At 40.6% G+C, this 21,198-nt stretch overlaps 2 protein-coding genes across 8 annotated transcripts; one reads left to right on the top strand and one right to left on the bottom strand.

Moving 5' to 3' along the window:
* Positions 1-18: 18 nt before the first annotated feature.
* LOC105055262 (nudix hydrolase 23, chloroplastic) lies at positions 19-6,085 on the bottom strand. Its single transcript, XM_010937035.4, has 7 exons — positions 5,608-6,085; positions 4,916-5,047; positions 3,403-3,479; positions 1,421-1,556; positions 1,178-1,318; positions 886-944; positions 19-414 (listed from the first exon to the last, which is right to left on the bottom strand). Exons 1-7 carry the CDS (start codon positions 5,866-5,868, stop codon positions 354-356), a joined length of 867 nt encoding a protein of 288 aa, XP_010935337.1. The 5' UTR covers positions 5,869-6,085; the 3' UTR covers positions 19-353.
* A 3,555-nt stretch (positions 6,086-9,640) lies between these two features.
* Positions 9,641-20,836, top strand: LOC105055263 (quinolinate phosphoribosyltransferase [decarboxylating] 1a). Of its 7 annotated transcripts, XR_003802259.2 has the most exons (11): positions 9,643-9,994; positions 14,914-15,047; positions 15,131-15,194; positions 15,285-15,367; positions 15,963-16,046; positions 16,138-16,290; positions 16,633-16,809; positions 17,979-18,046; positions 18,777-18,850; positions 19,745-19,852; positions 19,988-20,346. XR_003802259.2 is itself a non-coding variant. In XM_010937038.3 (10 exons), the coding sequence occupies exons 1-9, from the start codon at positions 9,721-9,723 to the stop codon at positions 18,811-18,813; spliced, it is 1,074 nt and encodes a 357-aa protein (XP_010935340.1). In that variant the 5' UTR covers positions 9,643-9,720; the 3' UTR covers positions 18,814-18,850; positions 19,745-20,346. The 7 variants fall into 7 exon arrangements, 6 of the variants coding, with proteins under 6 accessions (XP_073102566.1, XP_010935340.1, XP_010935339.1 ...); XM_010937038.3 differs by having other exon boundaries at positions 19,745-20,346; XM_010937037.3 differs by lacking the exons at positions 18,777-18,850; positions 19,988-20,346 and adding an exon at positions 20,428-20,701 and having other exon boundaries at positions 9,644-9,994.
* The last annotated feature ends 362 nt before the right edge of the window (positions 20,837-21,198 follow it).

Raw genomic sequence — 21,198 nt, 5'->3', positions numbered from 1 at the left:
ACTATCTCCCACAAGGACTTAGCTTAACATCTTCATATTTAACACCAAAGATTCACAAAATGAAAATAATGATGTAAGTTAAAATGTTTTGAACAGGTTAAAAAGAGAGTACCATCCCTCACTACACACGAGAAAAACATTTCAGAAGACCTCATCCAAAAGAAAACATGTGCTTCCATTCGGTACCAAGTACCTGGCAATATTCAGATGGCCATGATGACAGAAGCTTCAGCCCAGCTATCTCAATCTTGATTGAGAAGCAATTATGATATTTTCCGCTGAGCAAATCATCAGCACCAATCTTTCGTCATTATCCCAATAACTGACTATGATTCAAAAGGAATACACCATGTTCATGAATGCAAATGGTGGTCCACATCAAAACCAAGGGGGTCAGATGGGCTCGCTCCTGGTCTGTCAAGCAAAAAATCTGTCAGAAATTTAATTGATTGATTGTAAGGATAGGAAGAGCGTTGAGGTTACATGTACTAAATAAGCATCATGATTTTATTAATAATTAAGCAAGCATTAGCATTTGCAGGGTAAGATAAAATGAGGCTATAATAACATGGAAGGCTCTGACAAATGCAAAAATGTGATGAAATTCCTTGTAATAAGATGCAAACCACAGTGCTACTTCTGCAGATGTTACAAGCATTTCTGGCATTATTTCTCTGAATTCAGCACCTCATAATTTTTTACCTAAAACTTCTTTTGCAGAAGTTCTTTGGGAGTTAATATGTGTCAGGATATGTACTTGAGTTTGTGTCTAACCAGCTCTTTCCTTTTATGATCATTTATAGTCCATCAGACTTCTAAGAAGTACAAAACTGAGGTCAAAAAAAATAAATAAATAAAGAACGTGAAGTAAGAACGAAGGCTGACCTTTTATTTATGGTGCAATAATGAAACTTGAGTTTTCCAGCTTTTTTATCTTGAATGTACTGCCACCACAGAATACAGGAATCAAAAGTGAGCAATAATATTAATTGATGGCGATACATGGTAGCATCAAAAACTAGCCAGTGTTAACAATCTCCTCCCAAGTACAGGCTTGCAGTTGCATAAAAATTATAGAAATCTAGCCAACCCTGCAATTCTACCAGAAGCATAAAAGACATAAAAACAGAAAAGGAAAGAAACATGGATGACTGGCCAAGAAAGAGGAGGGGAATACCATTTTTAAGGTGACAATGATTGATGAAAATGCTAGGGAATCAAATGGTATGTCATCCAATGCAAAAAGTGCACATTCTAGTGACTCAGGGCCTGGTGAAAAATGGGGTAGCCTTAGTCTTGCTCGGAATATGACGTAACTCTGTACTGCATATGACAGTGAAAAACACATTACAAGCTTGCCAAAGCCCATAGTGACTATAAATATGCAAAACAGGTTTCCAGTAAAATCACGATATCTCACTTGGCCAATGCGAGGAATATCTAACTGAGCAAATGGTGAAAGTATTTCCACTTCAGCACATGCTTCTTCCAAGGTTTCCCTGCATGCTCCGTCTGCAGCTGACTCCCCAATTTCCAAATAACCAGCAGGAAGAGTCCTGCAGATAGGTGATTATATATAGCAGCTCAAAGATGTATTTCAAAGACTTTAACATGATGAAATTGATAGGCATAACTATTACACAGAATCAATGTTGATATCTAAAAGGAACATGAGATGCTAGGAATAGTAACTTGGTTATCATAAGAAGTTTGTTGTTATCTGACACAGTCCTATCAAATAGATAGACTGAAAAATTCAATGGATTGTTCAAGCCTGCTTAGATTATTACACAGAGAAGACATTCAAACACATATAGAACTTCCAAAAGGCACAATAATGATTCTTCAAGGAACTGAAAAAACAAACAACCTGACTGAAGTTAAATAAAATGAAGGCATTAACTTCAGAACTAAAGTTTCATGTATTGATGATATTCTGTGCATGGGATAAAGAAGAGTATGTTTTTTGAGACATAAATTGCAATTGCCATATTGAGAATCATTGTTTTCCCAGACTTGTTAAAACAACAGCTAAGAGATATAGATCAAGATGTAGGCTACATCTTTTCATCAAATCTGCACTACAAAATTAGATTGCTAACCCAATGAACACCTGACAATTAGGCTATGGATACCAAAAAGCACTGAAACATGATAGACTATATCTCTACAAACTCTTACAGGAATAGCTCGCTAGATCATAGTCATCAAAATCTTCCAGTCCATACTCCCTAGACCATCATTATGATACCTGACTTTTCAGCACCATAGGCCTACCTTACACTCTTGCGCAACCTGCACACATAAGGTTCAATGCTATCTTTAGAGATCCAAGCAACATGCAGGTTGTTTCTCAAAGTATGTCAAGTAATTCAACTATCGAAGGGCACCTAGTACTCGTTGATGTCCGAGGCAAGAGGAACCATAACTGGAGTAAAAGCAATAATAGGGCACTAAGGTCCATAGGGGTGGAAGCATGAAAATTATCTGGACTGACAGAACAGGCTGCGTCCATATACAAGAGGATTAACAAGGGGATGGGAATCTACTTATGTCTGCTGCCCTCAGAGGCTGCTAAAGAGAATTAATCCCTTACAAGGGTTTACCTTTGGTGAAATGAACCCTTCAGTCATGTTCTTTTGTTCTTAATCAAGATGCAAAATAACATGCAGAAATGATCCTTCAGGAACTCTGTTTCTCATCAGATCTATGTATATGGAGCCAAAGTTAACAATTTTAGCTTTATACCGAAGACACCAACTAGCTAATTCTATTGACACAAGTATAAAAGTAGACAGCTCTCTTAATCATCTTGTTAAGCACAGACAGACCAATGTTTTTGATGTGTTTTGTTGGGCCATGAAAGGAGGGAGTTCATACAAACTCCAGTTGTATTTTTTTAAAAAAAATTGTCCATTCTCATCTCCAGTAGCATGGACCACAGAAGTGCCCTGTATCAGCATTGGTTCTACAGACACACTAATTCTTGCTTTTAAAAGCCACAAGGAAAATAGTGTTCAATTGACAGACCTCCAATGTATGATAGAGAGACTACCTAATGGAGATATTTGCCTTCCATATAATCTCCTATGCTGGTTTCTTTTTATCGTACCTTAATCTGCTAGTTTTACAGCATCTGCATCATCCCAATTTTCAAATTCCGATAATCTATTGGTTTATATCTCTTAAAGTTTAAACAATATATGCACATAAATTCAAGTGCGATGAATAAGTTTAGGTGAAACCAACAAGCAGAACTTATAACCACATAAAGAGAACAAGATCAGGCAAAATCAGCCACTTGCCTTATCATATTTTTATCATCATCGTCAATCACAAAAGAAGAGAAAAGGAACCAAGTATTCAAATAACTAAGATGAAAGGAAAGGATCAGATAAGCACCATAGACCATACGACGGCTCAATTTTGCGTTTGCATAGCAAAACCTTGTCATCATGCTCCACTAAGCAACCAACAACCTGCAATATTGAAGCTCACAATAAATATATAAGTAATCCAAAAAACTACAACTTTTCATTATGATTAATATTAACTCTACTTTTTAACCCACATTTTTGAGACAGGCTTTGATGGTCACACTGATTACTAATAACCCTACATTCTCAAAACACAGAACCTAGGTTGGATGATCATATTGACTTCATCCTGAACTTCAATCTTACTGAATTTGATAAGGATCCATGTACATAGAATCAGCTTGGACATGGAGCTGTAGATATCTCTTCCAATCATCCAGGGTATGAAGTAGTATCATAGGCAAAACATGGGTTTTACTATCATGTATGAGAAGCATGCTATAGCAGTATAATAGGTGCACATAAGAGAGATGAATAGCAACCTGATGATTATCAAGCAAGATCCAGCTATCTGAGCATTATGTTGTTCTGGATGGAAGCATTACACATTTCTGGATGAGACTGCATTAGCTTATGTTCAGAATAAGATCAAAGAGGTCCAAGATGAATGTAACATAAGATAAGATGTTTACTTTAAAGCAGATCTTTTGATTTAGTGCTTAGCTTCTATCCATCTATGTACTAATTAAGCTGCAAAACTCAGCTATTTGAACCTTACATGCATGGAATTGATTTTCCGAGGTTCTGGACAGCCCAAAACCATATGATTTATCAAAAAACTAAAGCTGGTGCAGTAGGGACCTGCTAGATCCCATCAGACTCCCACCCGAAACAACAGAATGTGAAACCCTCCACTACATATGTAATAACTTCAACTTGTCCCTTGTTTCTAGTGCATAGAATTATAATATGTTATCATTGAGGTCCAACATGAGAAATTTTAAAGAAGGCATACTAATGAATTATATTATATAATATCACCAGAGACAAATGCTTATATGAAGATGTAGTTCTATGCACTTTTTCTAACTTTATCGCTTAAGACAGAACAATAAGAGTTATACATAAGAATCAGGATGTGATAATGATTGGTACAATGACCTAACTTGAAGACCCATATGAAATAACAGATAAAGTACATAGCAATCAATGGGACATTTTACTTTATTTCAGATCTGCCTGAACATTAAATTGCCGGGCTGGACTTAGACCACTAAAGCCATATACCACACTCCCTTGAAATGGTCATTATCATATCATAATTACACAAAAGATCAAGGAAAAAAGAACGAGGAAACCTAGGAAATTGTGAACTAAATCCAGCAAACCAATCAAAAAAATATTCAGCCAACTGATAAATTGCAGCTGTCAAAAATATGATCTTAACAAGCACGCCACAGAAAAATGACCAGCATTACAGCTCCACTGGCACTTAAAACACCAAGTATAAGCATAATATAATAAAACCTTTTGTTACTGAGGCTCATACAAGAAATAGCATCAGCATATACGAAAAGCTTAAAGTTAACAAGTCATACCATTTTTGGGTTTTCATAGTGGATTCTCCCACAGACCGTGCAAACTGCTCTGATCTTTTCTTCCCCATCCGGTATAACTTGCTTAGTTGGGCTCCCACAAGCCTGACAGAAGCGGACTTTGGGCTTATGTACCTACAGTGATTGCATATATAAAGATCGCAAATCTGGCCAAGAACCAAAATTCAAAAAACACAGCCCAAATATTTTAAAATTCAGAATTGAGCAGACACCACAAACAAACTTCTCCACTAAATTTGACTAAAACCTAATCCATTTTCTCCTTGTTCCTTCATAAATATCAAATCAGCAATAAATTCAAAACTTAAGCAACGATTCCACGCAAAATTAAGTACTATGACAACCACAAACCAGCAACGCCCAAAACATCACATACTCCGATTGATTAGCAGGTAAACTTGGCATGCGAGCACCAAAATCCATTCATCCGATTATTTAACTTACCAATTCTTCATAAACCATTTTCACTTATTTCCATATGAAAAATCAATAATCGAAGAATCCAAATTCGCAATAAACAAGACAAGATCCCACCAATTCGTACTCCCCAAATTCCTCGAAGTAGAAACCCGACATCGATCCATAAGAGAAGAAGAAATCAAGAAAGCACAATAAAAAGACCAAACATCAAACTCTTTCCACACACTAGGACGGGGAAAGTCCACAGAACTCACCACGGGCAGCGCCACCGCCTGCCCGGAGCCCACATCAGCGGCGGGGCTCGTCTCCGAATCACCGGAAGAACCGGAAGACATCCGAAAGGCCCTGAAACAGGCACCGTAGCGAGAGCGAGCGATGGGGAGAGTGGAGGAGAGTCCTCGAGGATTGGAGAGGGCCGCGGTCGAGGGGAAGGCGGCGAGGCTACGAGGCTTGCCTTGGAGGAGGAACGGAGCGACGACCCCAAATCCGAGAAGAAGGTGGAGGGATCTGAGCATGATTCGGGAGGAGAAGAGGATTATAACTCGGAGGCTTGGATGTACGAGTAGTTCGAGGAGGGAGTGGGGCGGCGGTGGTTGAGGTCGCGCTTCGGACACATCGCCATCCGGATTGGTGGCTGGGAGGAGCCTCGGGAGCCAGAGACGGGCTGACGGATGGATCGGAAAATCCTGGCCGTCTCGTTGATGGATTCGATTCGCTGTCGGTGTTTTCGCCGAATGGAAGGGAGAGATTGGGTGTACCGCGTAGTTTAAAGGAACGGATAGGGGGTAAACTAGGTTCGTGTTTGGGTTGGTGAGACCCGGTCCTTTTAGAGGTTGTTTAGTTATCAAAATAAGAATCAAAATAATTTAAAATCAGAATTGAAATGATAAAATCACTTAACATATTTGAGAGATATTTAGTTAGGAAAGTGGAGATCTGAAATCAAAATCAGAATGAGCAACTCTCATTCCCACTATTTAGTTGGGAGAAATCTCATTTCTATTTCGATTGTGAGGTGGAATAGAAATGGCTCAATCTATATAGAACTCAATCCCTACTCTCCTCTATGGATTCAAATTTTCATTTTAATTCTGATTTCGATTTCGATCATGAACCAAACGCTTTGGAGGATTTGGCCATTCCGATTTCGATTTCAAGCCATTTCGATTTCCATTCCCATTTTGATTTCGGTTGCGAACCAAACACCTCCTTGATTCATGATCGGAATCGAAATTGAAATAAAAAATTGAATCTATAAAGGAGGTACTTGATTGGGGAGGTGGGAGTCTGAAATCAAAAACATAATGTGTGACTTCTATTCTAACCGTTTGATTGGGAGGAATCTCATTCTGATTCTGATTCTGATTCTGGAGTAGAATAAGAATGGCTCAATCTATAAAAAACTTAGGGGATGCTTGGTTGGGGAGAGTGGGGATCTAGAATCAAAATGAAAATATGTGACTCCCATTCCAATTGTTTAATTAGAAGGAGTCCCATTCTATTTCGATTTCGGGGTGGAATAGGAATAGTCCAATCTACATAAAACTCAATCTCTACTCTTCTCTATGGATTCAAATTTTCATTCCAATCCCAATTTCGATTCCGATCACGAACTAAGTGCGTTGGGGGATTTAGCCGTTCCGATTCTAATTTCAAGCCATTCCGATTCTCATTCTGATTTCGATTCCGATTGTGAACCAAACACTCTTTCAATCCCTACTCTCCTCTATGAATTCAAATTTTCATTATGTTTTCGATCACGAATCAAGCGCTTCGGGGGATTGGCCATTCTGATTTCGATTTCAGGCCATTTCGATTCTCATTCTAATTTTGATCGCGAACCAAAAACTCCCAGAGAAGAGTATGGATTGAGTTCTATATAGATTGGACCATTCTCATTCCACCTCGAAATTAGAATGGAACTCTTTCCAACCAAATAGCTGGAATGGGAGTCATCCATTCCCATTTCGATTCCAGACCCCCACTCCTTCCAACTAAGCACCCCTTCAATAACTAGCATGAATTAAATAAACTAGCATGAATTAAACAAAAATTAGAGGGTGTTTTGTTGGAGGGAGTACGGGTCTGGAATCGAAATCAGAATGGGTGACTCCATTCCAACCGATTGGTTAGGAGGAGTCTCATTCCGATTTCGAGATGGAATGAGAATGGTTCAATCTATATAGAACTCAATCCCTATTTTCCTCTATGGATTCAAATTTTCATTTCAATTCCGATTGTGGTCACGGACCAAGTGCTTTAGGAGATTTAGCCCTTTCAATTCCGATTCCAAACTATTCTGATTCTCATTTTGATTTCGATTCTGATCGCAAATCAAGCACTCTTTGTATATTTTCTTTCAATAATTTTAATTAAATTCTCTCAATAATTTTAAGTTTGTTTCTGATTTGCTTGATAATAAAAATTACTAAATATATTTTTTTTCTTTTCTTATTGAACTAGATTGGTTGGAAGTCTAACCAAAATTATGTGAGGCAGAATATGAACTCGAGTCTGATATTGACACCTGATATCTTTACCACCTGAAATAATTGTAATCTCAAGGCAAGTTATACTTTAAATGCTTGTTTGGAAGCCCACGCAAGCTCTTGAGAATAAACTCATGTTTATCAGTGGAAGTTGAGGGGCAAAAAAATAAAGCTATTGGAAGAGCTCCCTTGATTGATTAACTAATATTTAGCAGAAGTTGAGGGAAATAGAGAAATTTTAATCCCCACGATTTTGCAAATCCAAAACTAAATGAATTTGCATTGCTCTAGAAGGCTAAGGCTATCTATATTATCTTCCATTTTGTTAAAATTCATATTTTCTTCTCAAAATCTCAGATATTTAGTAATATGGTTTATTCCATGAATAAATTGCTCAAGAATTCAAATAGGTTGCTTAGATGCCAAAATAAGCTATACTTTTTTTTTGGTTGAAGAAGAATCTGATTTCTTTGTTGAAGCCAAAGTAAGCTATCCTTGAAATATATAATTCATGCTAGAAATCTTTTTGTGGAAAAAGAAGAATGAGGGGTCTCATTAGATTGGGGAAACATTTGAACATCATATCTTGATTTTTCTCCCATAAGATAGATTATCTTAGGAATAGCTCATATTACTCCCAAAATTTGGATAAAACCTTTTATAGGATAATTAATTTGTTTCACTTCTCTCTCTCTCTCTCTCTCTCTCTCTCTCTCTCTCTCTCTCTTCTTTCAGCTTCAAAAATTTTTCCAACATAATATATGTTTTTGGATGAAAGCTCTTATTGGACCAATGGAAATTTTTATTTTTTTCTTAATGGAACAAATATTGCATATGGTGCAACCTAACAAAAGAATATGCTTACTCCAACCTCTAGCTCAATTTCTATCTTCAACCAAGTGAGTTTATTAAAAATATGAGCGAGTTCATCCGCCATCAACTTTAGTGATTTGATTGAACCTATTACTAGCCTGTGTCATCCTAGTCGAGTGTCCTGCACTCATTCAACTAATATTCTCTGATTTTTAAGATTTCCACTTTTTCTTCCTTCAATTTTTAGATCTTTATTTCATACTTTGGGGTGTTGTACTTGAATATTTTAGTGATGTGTCATATAGATTTTGTATCCATACTCATGTCATATGGTGACAATATAGGTATCTTAAGGGCATTTGCCAAGTTTAGACATCACAGATTTAAATAAAAGGAACCAATGGACCACGAATAGTGTAAACAATAGCAAGTGGGTAGCTTCAAATCGGGAGAACACATGATCAATCAAAAGTTTGTGATACTTATACATGTAATTTTTTGAAAAAAGTATTGTTTGCAATTCCAAATAATAGTTCAAACAAGTGGCTCTTATTTTTCTTACAATTTATTGTTGTTTGGTCTTGTAGTTGGGGCTGCAAAGTAGCCATGTTGTCCATGAATAAATAGGTCAAGAATGGGCCAATATAGGCTCTATTGAACCCATACAATTATGAAATAAACTCAGTTCAACATCATTTAAATTTTACCACATGAATAAGCTGACTCGAACCATATTGAATTTGCAAAAAGAATAAAATTAAAAGCTCATGTGCCTGAAAACTGCTATACTACATGGGGGTGAGACTGAGCAGCTCAGTACTCTCGCTCATCCGTGACCAAATAGAACTCGAAAAAATAATCACCATAAAATAATTATTACTTTTATTGCTAAATATTTTCCGTCTAAAATAACAGTCGTTATTTCCATTGTAACGGTAAGATAACGGCAAGAGAGCATATCCGTTACGCGGCATAACGGCGGAAACTTTTTCCGCGGCCCTAGGCTAGATGGGCGTCCCCGGCGTCCAAGAGCCGCGATAGCGCGAGAGCAGAAAACCGGAGGTCATGTCCGGGATTTCGACCTCCTCCCCTCCTCTCTTTCGTTCTCTCGCTCCCAAAATCTCCACCTCCTTCCCTTCCCCACCTTCTCCTCCTCTTCCATCTCTTCCTTTATCGCTACCCAAAACCCACTCTCGTAGAATCGTGGCGATGGCCATGTCGGGGACTAGAATCCCGACCGCGTCGCTCGAATACATGGTCGTGAAGCCGCCATCACACCCCACGTACGATCTGAAATCCGTCATCGGCCTCGCTCTCTCCGAAGACGCCGGTGATCGAGGTCTGCTGACCTTTCTCTTTTTCCCTTTACTTTTTTTGATGGAGAGGTGATTCCGGAAGTAGATCTTAGTTGTCAAATTCTGAAGTAATTCGTGAGTTTTTTGTTTGGATTAACTTAGGTCCGTTCCGTATTTATCTGCATGTGAGCTCTAGAGTTGTGGATCAATATGGTTTTTATTTTCATGGCTTGTGCTTTGGTCGCTTGAACTCTTCTTCCTTTTCTAGAATTAAAATGCTCAAAGTTTAGATTTTGAAGGATTAGATACTGGATAAATGCTATATATTTCGATATTTAGGATTAACTTTAGATGGTGTAATGGTGCTTGGTGTTGTGCACACGTGTTAAGGTTACGGACACCTTTTCCTCTCCATCGTCGCAAGGTATTGTCCGCTTTCCCCGACGGCGCCGCCCTACGGGCCGCACGCGATCGACAGGTCACGGTTTTGTCCCATCTACCCCTCTGGGCAAAAGGCGCCTCACGAGGTAAGAGGCGGGCCGCACTACTTAAGCACATGCACACACCAGAGTTGCCCGATGTGGGACTATTAAGGGAGGTCCCCCCACAGCCTGCCCACAACAGATGCCCCCCCACTCTGGAGGGTGCAGGTGTTGAGCGACAGGGGGCGGGTTACACCTACCTGGCGCGCCACTGTTGTGCACATGTGTTAAGGTTACGGACACTTTTTCCTCTCCACCGTCGCAAGATATTGTCCGCTTTCCCCGACGGCGCCGCCCTACGGGCCGCACGCGATCGACAGGTCACAGTTTTGTCCCATCTACCCCTCTGGGCAAAAGGCGCCTCACGAGGTAAGAGGCGGGCCGCACTACTTAAGCACATGTACACACCAGAGTTGCCCGATGTGGGACTATTAAGGGAGGTCACTGTTGCGGCCAATCGTCTCGTCAATCGATCGCCGGGGAACGTGCACCTGCAAAAACGAGAAGTCCACACTGATCGGAGGCGGCTCCGGCGGGGACCCTCCGACGGTCAAATCAGAGAGGTGACTGGGCAACAGTGAAATGTAGACAGAGAGCTCGATCGAGAGGGGGAGAGAGGGAGAGGAGCGAGCCTGTGTTTTTGGAGTCGAGAAGTGGGGGAGCGGACCGGATCCCTTGCACTGTTGCCTTCCCCGGTTTATATAGTGGAGCACGGCATGGCGCCGTCATTAATGGCGCAGACAAGTGAGGAATTGTCAACTCACTGTAGATTGTCAGAGTCGCCGTGAAAGTGTCATGTCGCCGTGGGGCTGTCAAATCACCAGGGTTGACAATGCCCTCGGCGGGACAATGCCCTTAGATAGCCGTGCCGCATGCTGCTGTCAGAACTGACAAGGTCTGGCGGCTGTACGGCGATTGGAGGAGTCGACCGACCCTAAGTCGGTGGCCAGCTGAGTGGCGTCGGGCCCCTCCGCTGGTCGGAGAGTCTTACATGAGTCGGCCATCAGACCTCTGGGTTCAGTCGGTCGGAAAAGGTGCGTCCGACATATCCTCAGTCGGTCGTGAGCCGATAATTAGCCGGTGATGGCGTCCGATTGACGGCCCGACCGACATATCTTTTAGTCGGTGGAAGTCCTCCCGGTCGTCCGCTTCCACCCGACTGTTGTCATTGGCTTCGGTTCGGGGCACGCCCCAGTGAGAAGGAAAGCCCCAAGAAGACGGAGAAGAAACAAAGAAGAATTGGTTCTTCCACCCATGAATGGACGATGGAAGACCGGTGATGAAGGAATGGCCCTTCCGGGGGTTGAAGAGCCACCACCCTCGGGCTTTAGGGTGGGGTCGGAGTACAAAGAAGGCCCGGAAGAGAGAAATGCGAGGGTTGGTCGGCAAAAGCTGACACAACAAAGCAAAACTGATTATGAGACGGACTGAGTTCGGCGCTAGTTGCGCCGGACAGAGTCCGTAATAGTTCAGAAGATTCCGGACGAACTCCGGAATCGGGAGCCGAAGACCTACGCGGAGGTCCTCGACATACAGCGCCAGCTGACCAGACGGAGGGCTGTTAACCCGACCGCCGGCCCCTGGGGCGGACAGTTGAAACTGCTCCGGGATGCAATATTGCTTCCGAAGCCGATCAACATTCGGCCCCGAAAGCGAGGAAGCCTCATCTTCCGGAGTCGATCGGGAGTCGTCGGTCGGGTTCCCCGACCGAGCTCCCTGAGTCGGATTCGTGGCCATTGTACCGGAACCGAATGGGAAAGAAACAGAGAAGAGGAAGAAGGTGAGGAAGACGGAAGATGGACCACGAACCGGAGAAACTCCTCTGGAAGCAAGAAAGCTCTGCCCGCGACGACTGAGAAATCGCCCGGACAGAGTTTCGGCAGCAAAATGACAATGGTGGGGTCTTGGGTCCGAGAGGTCCTATATATATAGGCCCGTCCGACGGCCAAGATGACTCCGCGCCGACCGAAGCTCCACGGATGCGCGACACGTGGCGGCCTCCGGGTGGCTGAGGATTCGGCGCGCCCCGTCCCGGGACGGCCGCACCGCCCATATTAAATGCGGGGGGCGCCGGCCAACCACCTTCGACACGCGGCACGCGCGGACGCGGTTCCGCATTTATGCGCCCGCGCCGATTCGCGTTCCCGATGGGACGCCTGACAGCGCCCCACACTCCCACGATCGGCGTCGGATATCCGGTCGTCTGACGCCGTATCGTCCGGCGCCCGATCTCCTGACACCGACGTAACGTCTGACGACGACAAGACGCGACGTCTGACACCTGACGCCGACGTGACATCTGACACCGACTAGACATCCAGATCGCTTGGCATTTATGAGACGTCTGACATCGGATCAGCCGGCGGTACGGTCGGATCTGTGCATACGACAACCCCACTCCTAGTCGCCCAGGATTGCTGCCCGAGTAAGAGCATCGGCCAGCTCACCATCCGACTTAGGAGTGGAGGGGGGCAACTGTTAGGGAATACCCACCGACCGACCGACCGATGGTCGGAGGAACCGACCGACTGCCGGAAGGACCGACCGACCGACGGCCGGACCGACCGATTGGCGGTCGGAGCGACCGACTGACGGACGCCATCACCGGCTAATTATCGGCTCACGATCGACTGAGGATATGTCGGACGCACCTTTTCCGACCGACTGAACCCAAAGGTCTGATGGCCGACTCATGTAAGACTCCCCGACCAGCGGAGGGGCCCGACGCCACTCAACTGGCCACCGACTTAGGATCGGTCGACTCCTCCAATCGCCATACAGCCGCCAGACCTTGTCAGTTCTGACAGCAGCATGCGGCACGGCTATCTAGGGGCATTGTCCCGCCGAGGGCATTGTCAACCCTGATGATTTGACAGCCCCACGGCGACATGACACTTTCACGGCAACTCTGACAATCTACAGTGAGTTGACAATTCCTCACTTATCTGCGCCATTAATGACGGCGCCATGCCGTGCTCCACTATATAAACCGGGGAAGGCAACAGTGCAAGGGATCCGGTCCGCTCCCCCACTTCTCGACTCCAAAAACACAGGCTCGCTCCTCTCCCTCTCTCCCCCTCTCGATCGAGCTCTCTGTCTACATTTCACTGTTGCCCAGTCACCTCTCTGACTTGACCGTCGGAGGGTCCCTGCCGGAGCCGCCTCCGGTCAGTGTGGACTTCTCGTTTTTGCAGGTGCACGTTCCCCGGCGATCGATCGACGAGGCGATTGGCCGCAACACTTGGGAATTATATTGTTTTTTCCCTCTATAAGCTATATTCATTATCATATCTTGTGGCTATGTAACAAAGTTTGGCGGCAAATTTCTGTTTTTTAATATATAATTGAGCAATCGTGAAGCACTGATTATAAATTCATTCATCCTTTTAATGAGCGTCTTTCGCAAACCGTTTTATGCGATCTCCTCTGCATGCTGCAGCAAAGTAGTTTTCGTGTAATCATTTTCTGAAGGCCTTGTTTTACTATAGTGGACAAATATTATACATTTTTGTTGCGTTATTCAATCCCTCTCTTCCCATACTGTTGTCTAGGATATTTGATTCAACTTGCAGATATGGATTCCGATACCCATTCTCCAGGGTGACCATAAGGTGCTTGACTGAATAACAACATCTTCAACCTCGCTTCCTTCTTCAACACATTATATTGTGCAAATTCACCACAAAACTTCATGGTTATCTATGATTGAAATATTTGTAATTACACTCAAAATGCTTGTCCTATGATTGAAATATTTGTAATTACACTCAAAATGCTTGTCCTAAAATAGTCAGAGCTCTATCTTGAAGTTCCTCATGGGAGTCTGCCCCACCCATGAAACTGTCGGAAAGCAGGTATGTTCTTATGTTTAATACCTAGTTGCACTAAATGGGAGATGGAACAATGCGAACTCTTAGCTGCAAGAGCAGGGATCTGGTTGCTCTTAAAGAACAAAAGCAATAAGGAACTGCTGCACAAAAACTATCTAACTTAAAACTGTCCTTGATGCATTGGCATCTTGGAAGTGGGGGAAGATAAATTATTCTCTAGAATAGTAAGTCAAGCAATCTTGGCTTGATTTATGTTAAATGATAATAGTTTTTGTTACAAAAGAAGTCAGCAGCTGAAGATCCCAGACCAGACAGAACACTTGCTTCTTCGATCTCAAATGTTTCTGTGCAATAAGAGGTCCTTCGGATATGCTTTCTTCTGAAGAAGCAGGGAATAGATGATCTGGGTCCTGTATAAATAGGACACATCTCCATAAAATCTATTGTACATGGGATCTGCATAACAATACTGAACACTAACACAATACTGAACACTAACACTTGTGTTCTTGTTACAAACATCTTCAGTTGTTTCTCAGATATTTTGATGCTACATAGACCAGAAATATTTATACCATATTTTGCTGTGGGAAGTCCTGTGGAACCTGTATGACTGTTATCTAGCTTCTTGTTTTCTTTGTATTGAGACAGGGGATGTAACTTGTTTAGCCACTGTTCCGGTGGACATGAAAGCAGAAGCCCACTTCATTGCAAAGGAGGATGGGATCATTGCAGGAATTTCTCTTGCAGAGATGATTTTTAATGAGGTTGATCTGTCATTAAAGGTATAACTCGCCATAAATTCTCCAAGATTTAATATAATGCTCTCTAAATTCATTCAGCAGAATTTTTCTGGATAATTTGATAGGTTGAATGGTCTCAGAAAGATGGAAACTATGTTCACAAAGGCATGCAGTTTGGCAAAGTATATGGTAAAAATTTAGAATTATAACATCAGTTGATCTTTTGAGCATACTCATGAGAATGCTTGTTTATTTTTCATTTTTGTTTGTTATGTTAAGGTTATGCACGCAGCATTATTGTGGCAGAAAGGGTTGCCCTCAATTTTATGCAAAGAATGAGTGGAATAGCAACACTAACGAAGGTAGCTTTCCATGTATCAACTAATATTCCATGATCTTTTTTCCAGCCTCAATCAGAATAGCCGTTTTTGCATGGTTCGTTATGCAGACAATCATTGTGTTGTGTTGGGTTTGCTAGGGTCGTAGTGGTGAAGATAGTTGAATTTATGCTGCCTTTTTATGTAAAGTCCATCTTGAATTTGTGTTACATCGACGCATTCTTCTGTTAGCTTAGTGTGAGATGATGCAAATATGCACTTTGTCAAACCTCTTAGCCATCAGCTTAGACTTTGGTCTCTCACCTTTGGTTACCGCATTCCACATACTTGATTCAACTTTTAGACTATTATTATCCAAATATTCCTTTATAATCCCAATTTAGAAACGCTCTTATTCTTGTCTGGTTAATTATGATTACAACATGCATAATGTGTGCTTTATCCAGTAAATCATGAACAACTTCATGTTCTGAAATAAATTGGCTATATTTTAAAAAATTATTCCTTTCATGAGATAAAATGAAGGTTTTAAAGTTTTTTAGGATTTTTTTCTTTTATGTTTTTCATTGTTACTTGTTACTTTTGTTAAGATTATTTTATTCACCTGTAATTTCTGCAGGCTATGGCAGATGCTGCACATCCTGCATGCATCTTGGAGACGAGGAAAACTGCTCCAGGCCTACGTTTGGTGGATAAGTGGGCGGTCCTTATCATATCACTTGCTTGTGCTGCCATTTTTTATTTATATGTCCTACTTATTATACTGACTGCTGTCTCGATATTTAAATAATTAGGTACTTATTGGTGGAGGAAAAAACCACAGGATGGGTCTATTTGATATGGTAATGATAAAAGATAACCATATATCAATAGCTGGAGGTGTGACAAATGCTATGAAATCAGTAGATCAGTTCTTGGAGGAAAAGAATCTTCAAATGCCTGTCGAGGTACAGCCTATATGTCTCCCCAAATAAACAATTTGCCTGTAATCATGAATATGCATGTATTACCATTCTGTTTTCTATAAAGTTTAACAGCCACCAACAGCTTCAGCCATTTCTTGCCTCAACTATCCTATTAAGACATATTACATAGCATTAAAATTAAGCATCAGTCTGGGTAATCATAAGCATTTAGACTTATGGGCATTTAAGATCTCTCACTCATATGCCTGTAATTCTCTTTTTTGGGTTTGCTCTAATTTTTACTTTGGAATAGCGGCCTTTGTATCTGTTGGCAATGATAAAGTGTTTCTGTCAGTTGGAAATTAATGTAACACCGTGAATCAGGTTGAGACAAGGACATTAGAAGAAGTAAAGGAAGTATTGCAATATGCAGCTCAAAATAAGACTTCTTTGACCCGGATAATGTTGGACAATATGGTTGTTCCTCTTCCAAATGGGGATGTGGATGTTACAATGCTTAAGGATGCAGTTACACTGATAAATGGTAGATTTGAAACTGAGGTAACTGTCCTTCTCCACCTCCCCTCCCCTTTTTTTAAAGTCATGCATCTCCATATAGCTAGAAAAGTATTAATTGTTGATATGGTTATTATAGAACAGTTAAATTTACATTTGTCCTTGTCAACTTCCATCAACCAACTGCTCAATATAGATTCTGTTTTTTGCTGACATTTTCTATGGAACTCTCTGTTAAGAAAAGGAAAATGTAAAAGACAAAAAAAATTACTTCTCAAGCAGCCTTTCTTTGTAATTAGTCTTTGCAACATACTGGCATTGTTTTGTTCCCTTTGATTCTTTTCATTTTATGCATATACTGTTGCCCCACCTCTCTGTCTGAAAAGTGGAATGTATAGTTAAGGATTCCATCCATCATTGCCGATTATTTTTTTTCTGAATTCGAATACACTTGTAAAAACTGTTAAATTGGCATGATGCCATGCCTTTTCTCAAACTTGCTTCTCTGTGGTAAATGCTTGATGACAATTCAATTGGTCCTGTTGTATGAGTAAATCCATACCTTTGACTGTTGTTGGTAACTTGGTATCAACTGTACCGTCTTGGGGATACATGCCAGAGTATGTGCTTTCATGTGCATATATGGTTGTTAACTTGGTATGTATGTACTGCTAGGATTTGCTGCCTGCCCACATGTAAACATTGGGTGAACTTTCAAAAGCTTTTATTTATCAATTATTCTGCTCATAAATTTTTGTCTTTAGTACTGACCCTTGTGGTATTCTTAAAAGACAATAATATGTGATAGTTGATGGATGCTAAATGTGGCTGAAAGTATGGTCCTGAATATCTGGGGCCATTTTTTGATCATAGCCAAAGTGCCGATCCATGAAGGCCTGTAGGTATTAACTACTTATGTGCTTTCTGCCCTCTAATGCCTCTTGTATTTCTACACTTAATTGGAAAAGGATGGTAATACAGTCTTGATTGATGTTGATTCCATTTATGTGCGCATGATACGAGATGCTATAGAAATTATAAGGACAAAAGAGAAACAGCCTAAATTCCTAGAGCTTATTCTGTTGATCATTAAAAAAAAGCATAATTTGATAATAAGAGCCTGACTTGAGCAATTTTTATCATTGGCTGGATGTGCTTGTAATTCAACTTCCATTTAAGGTGCCTGAAATTGCTTAAACTGTTTATGATGACAGGCATCTGGAAATGTCACCCTTGAAACGGTGAATAAAATTGGACAAACTGGAGTAACATACATTTCCAGGTAACAAAATATCTCTGTTTTTATTCTCTGCAGAAATTGAATTTAAATTTGATAATCTCTATTTGTTTAAAAAAAATCATTGCTATTATGGATTTTACAAGTTCTAGGCCTGCTTCTATATCAGACTTCATTGTATAGTCAATAAATCTTTTTAATTGCAACCTTCTTGAAAAGTATTTTGTGGAAAATATTATAAATGCCTGTATGACCACCTTGTCACCCAAATATACATTCATAGATACATACATGTATCCATACCATACATATTGTTTTGAAACTATCAATCTACCTTGATTTTATATATTTTCTTGCTCCTGGTTACTTCATATAACATTTATACTCGCTTAATTATATTTTTATGACATTACCAGTTGGTGAAATTGAGAATCAAAAATGAAGATTGTTTGTGCATTTGTTAACAAAGTAAAGAGTTTGGGCTATAATTTAGGTATTATGGAAGTTTGGAAAGAGTGGACAATGTTGAACTTCTTGGTTGTACTTGACTTTACATTATGCTGAGTGACAAGACTTTTTGAGCGATCTAGGGTGTAACATGCTTGGAAATATACCAGCTGGTCAGCATGGCTCGTTGAGATAATCTGGAGAAGATTTGTGATCTCAATCTAGTAATTAGAGGGTCAAGTAGGTAGAGTTCTTTCTTGATTGAGTAATTTTGAGGAAAGGTGGCCGCATGAAAAGAATGTTTTGCTCCAATTTTATGATGGTGCAGGTGGATCTTTTTTTGGCTAGACCCTTCTCACTCATGATGAAAGCAGAATAGTTTTGCACTAAAAGATCTGGAGTGTAAGTTCCTCTTATCATGCAAAAGTTTTGTTCTTGTCTGTTTGAGATCTTTCGGTCCAAAACTGTTGGTTTTAAATTCTAACGTTTTGTCTAGGTTCAAAATTTTCAGGGTAGGAGAAAATGTTCTATCATCATTCTTTGCCTTTGTAGAGTTTGGCCAACTTTCGTTTTCTCGTTTCATTTCAAATCTCCCCTATTTTGACTACGGAGAAGACATGGTGGGAAGTCGGTTTGTTCCACGTGTCACTGAAACTTGCCTTTTGAGAACAGACATATTACTGAAACTTGACCTCAATGAGATGCTTGTTTGCTACCCTTTGGCAGTGAATTTAGCAATAAAATCTCAACAACTAATGAGGTGAAGATGGTGATCAGAAATATGATCAGCGGTCACGCTTTCATGCTAATTTTATGCAGTTAATGCATTTTCATGGTTTGCCTCCATTTGCTAATGATTTTAGACGTGGTAAACCATATAGTTTACTGTTACTGGAATTATCATTTCAATGCGTAAAAGTTAAACTGTTAGACCTCATCTAGATTTCAAGACTAAAGAGTTTGCACTGGAACTTTCCTAATTCTTATAATAAGCAAGCTAGTTCTCAATCTAAGATTCCTTTTCCTTCATTCTGAAAAAGCAGTTTCCTTTGACAATCTAAATTTCTTCCAAACATATTTGCAGGGCGGTCAGAATTTTTTCAATGTGAATTTTGTTTCTAGTTTTGTTTGAATTCTTTTTGTGTAACCATAACCAACCTCTACATCCAATCGACCTGTTTGATTTTAACTTGTGGAAGAAAATGGATTTTTTGGTTGATTGGTCTGTCGATGAACAAATTACTGTCAGTGACACAACTGTTATTTAAAATGACTATAATGATGCTGGTTTTGCAGCGGAGCATTGACACACTCTGTGAAAGCGCTTGATATCTCCCTCAAAATAGACACAGAGCTTGCCCTCCAGGTTGGAAGGCGTACAAACCGAGCCTAATAACATCGAAAGTTAGTTGTTAAACCCTCCTACTCGGTCTGCATCTTTTCTGCTATCAAGTTCTTTCCTGACTGGAGATTCATATATCATCTCTATTTTTTTCTGAGTTTCCGACCAATTATCAAGTGACGTAAATTTTGTTACAGATTGTAGTCAGCTGCTCCTTTTTAATCAAACCACTTCAATATCTATAGACTGTTGTCGGGCATATATCATAAATTTGAGATCCCAGGACAACCTAGGGCTGTACCTTTTCAGCAGTGCATTGAAGAAGGAAGCTAAATTAAAAGGAAAGAAGTTCTGCTCTGACTGGAATCAACGAATAAAGTTGCTCGAAGATGAACTATCCTGATAAGGCCTTGAGTAGTATGGTTTTTTTCATGTCATCTGACATTTGGCACATTATAACTGGATGACTCCATAAATTACATCTTCTTTTTGCTTAGCAAAATTTCATATTTCCAAAATTTAATATAATCAGGGAATGTTTTCTACTTTTTTCAAACTTGTGTGTACTTTTCGAGAAGGCTTCCTGTATGAGGAGTTACAGTCAAGTTTGTTTGCTAAGAAACTACCTACCATGCAGATGTCTTCCAAATAGCATGATCCTCTCACCGAAGCTTCCCCGTGTGCTTGCGGTCGACCAGAGACTGCGGAGCTGTGGATGGCATATGACATGCGCGTTTTGCATCATCACCTCTATATTGCACTTCATAGACCAAACAGTCAAAATCTGGTTCTTAGAATTTGGTGGTTTGCTGGACCTTCGATGTTGGATCTGTTGCATACCATGGCTGGTGTTGGCTCTCTTCCTACCCCTCTTAAATAAATGTGGCTTGACTGTCCAATTTTTCTCCAAATTCAATCGTATCTTTTTTTTTTTTTTGTCCTTTTTTGGAAGCCAATTCGATAGTATCTTTACGTCAAAGGAAAATGCATTATACTCGCTGTTTGGATTCAATGATCGTAGCAAAGATTAGAGAAACATCATATTAACACCAAATCAATTGAGTGAAGCACACCCCAAGGATGACAAAGTCTAAATCCACAAAGGGACAAGATGGCGGAAAAACCTTCTTGTTTTTAAAACTATTGTATAAAAAATTAAGGCCTAAGCGGTCGTTTTCCTGAATGCATAGAGGCCAACATGTAGCTGCCTTGGTCATCGCACATATGCTGATCTCAGTACCTTTGAATTCTCTAAATTCTGTATCTAAGGAAAGCTGGACCGGCATCACAATTCATCTTTATGCCTTGGTTGGAAGAGAAGAATGGGGGAGAAAAGCTAATGATGGAAGAGAAAATTATTACTGAATTTTTTTTATAAAAGAAATAAAAAGAAAAGAAAAGAAGAGAA

This window comes from Elaeis guineensis, chromosome 12 (assembly GCF_000442705.2).
Source record: "Elaeis guineensis isolate ETL-2024a chromosome 12, EG11, whole genome shotgun sequence".
NCBI classification, from domain to species: Eukaryota; Viridiplantae; Streptophyta; class Magnoliopsida; order Arecales; family Arecaceae; genus Elaeis; species Elaeis guineensis.
This window is presented reverse-complemented; position numbering and strand designations above follow the sequence as displayed.

Bases quoted from the DNA above. Each gene is read 5' to 3' on its own strand.
- LOC105055262 (XM_010937035.4), bottom strand. From the start codon at position 5,868: ATGCTCAGATCCCTCCACCTTCTTCTCGGATTTGGGGTCGTCGCTCCG. The intron at 3,480-4,915 runs GTATGACTTGTT...TCAATATTGCAG, and splicing joins ACTATGAAAACCCAAAAATG to GTTGTTGGTTGCTTAGTGGA. The intron at 1,319-1,420 runs GTGAGATATCGT...TATGCAGTACAG, and splicing joins ATATTCCTCGCATTGGCCAA to AGTTACGTCATATTCCGAGC.
- LOC105055263 (XM_073246465.1), top strand. From the start codon at position 9,721: ATGTCCGGGATTTCGACCTCCTCCCCTCCTCTCTTTCGTTCTCTCGCT. The intron at 9,995-14,913 runs GTCTGCTGACCT...GTATTGAGACAG, and splicing joins CGAAGACGCCGGTGATCGAG to GGGATGTAACTTGTTTAGCC. The intron at 16,291-16,632 runs GTACAGCCTATA...ACCGTGAATCAG, and splicing joins ATCTTCAAATGCCTGTCGAG to GTTGAGACAAGGACATTAGA.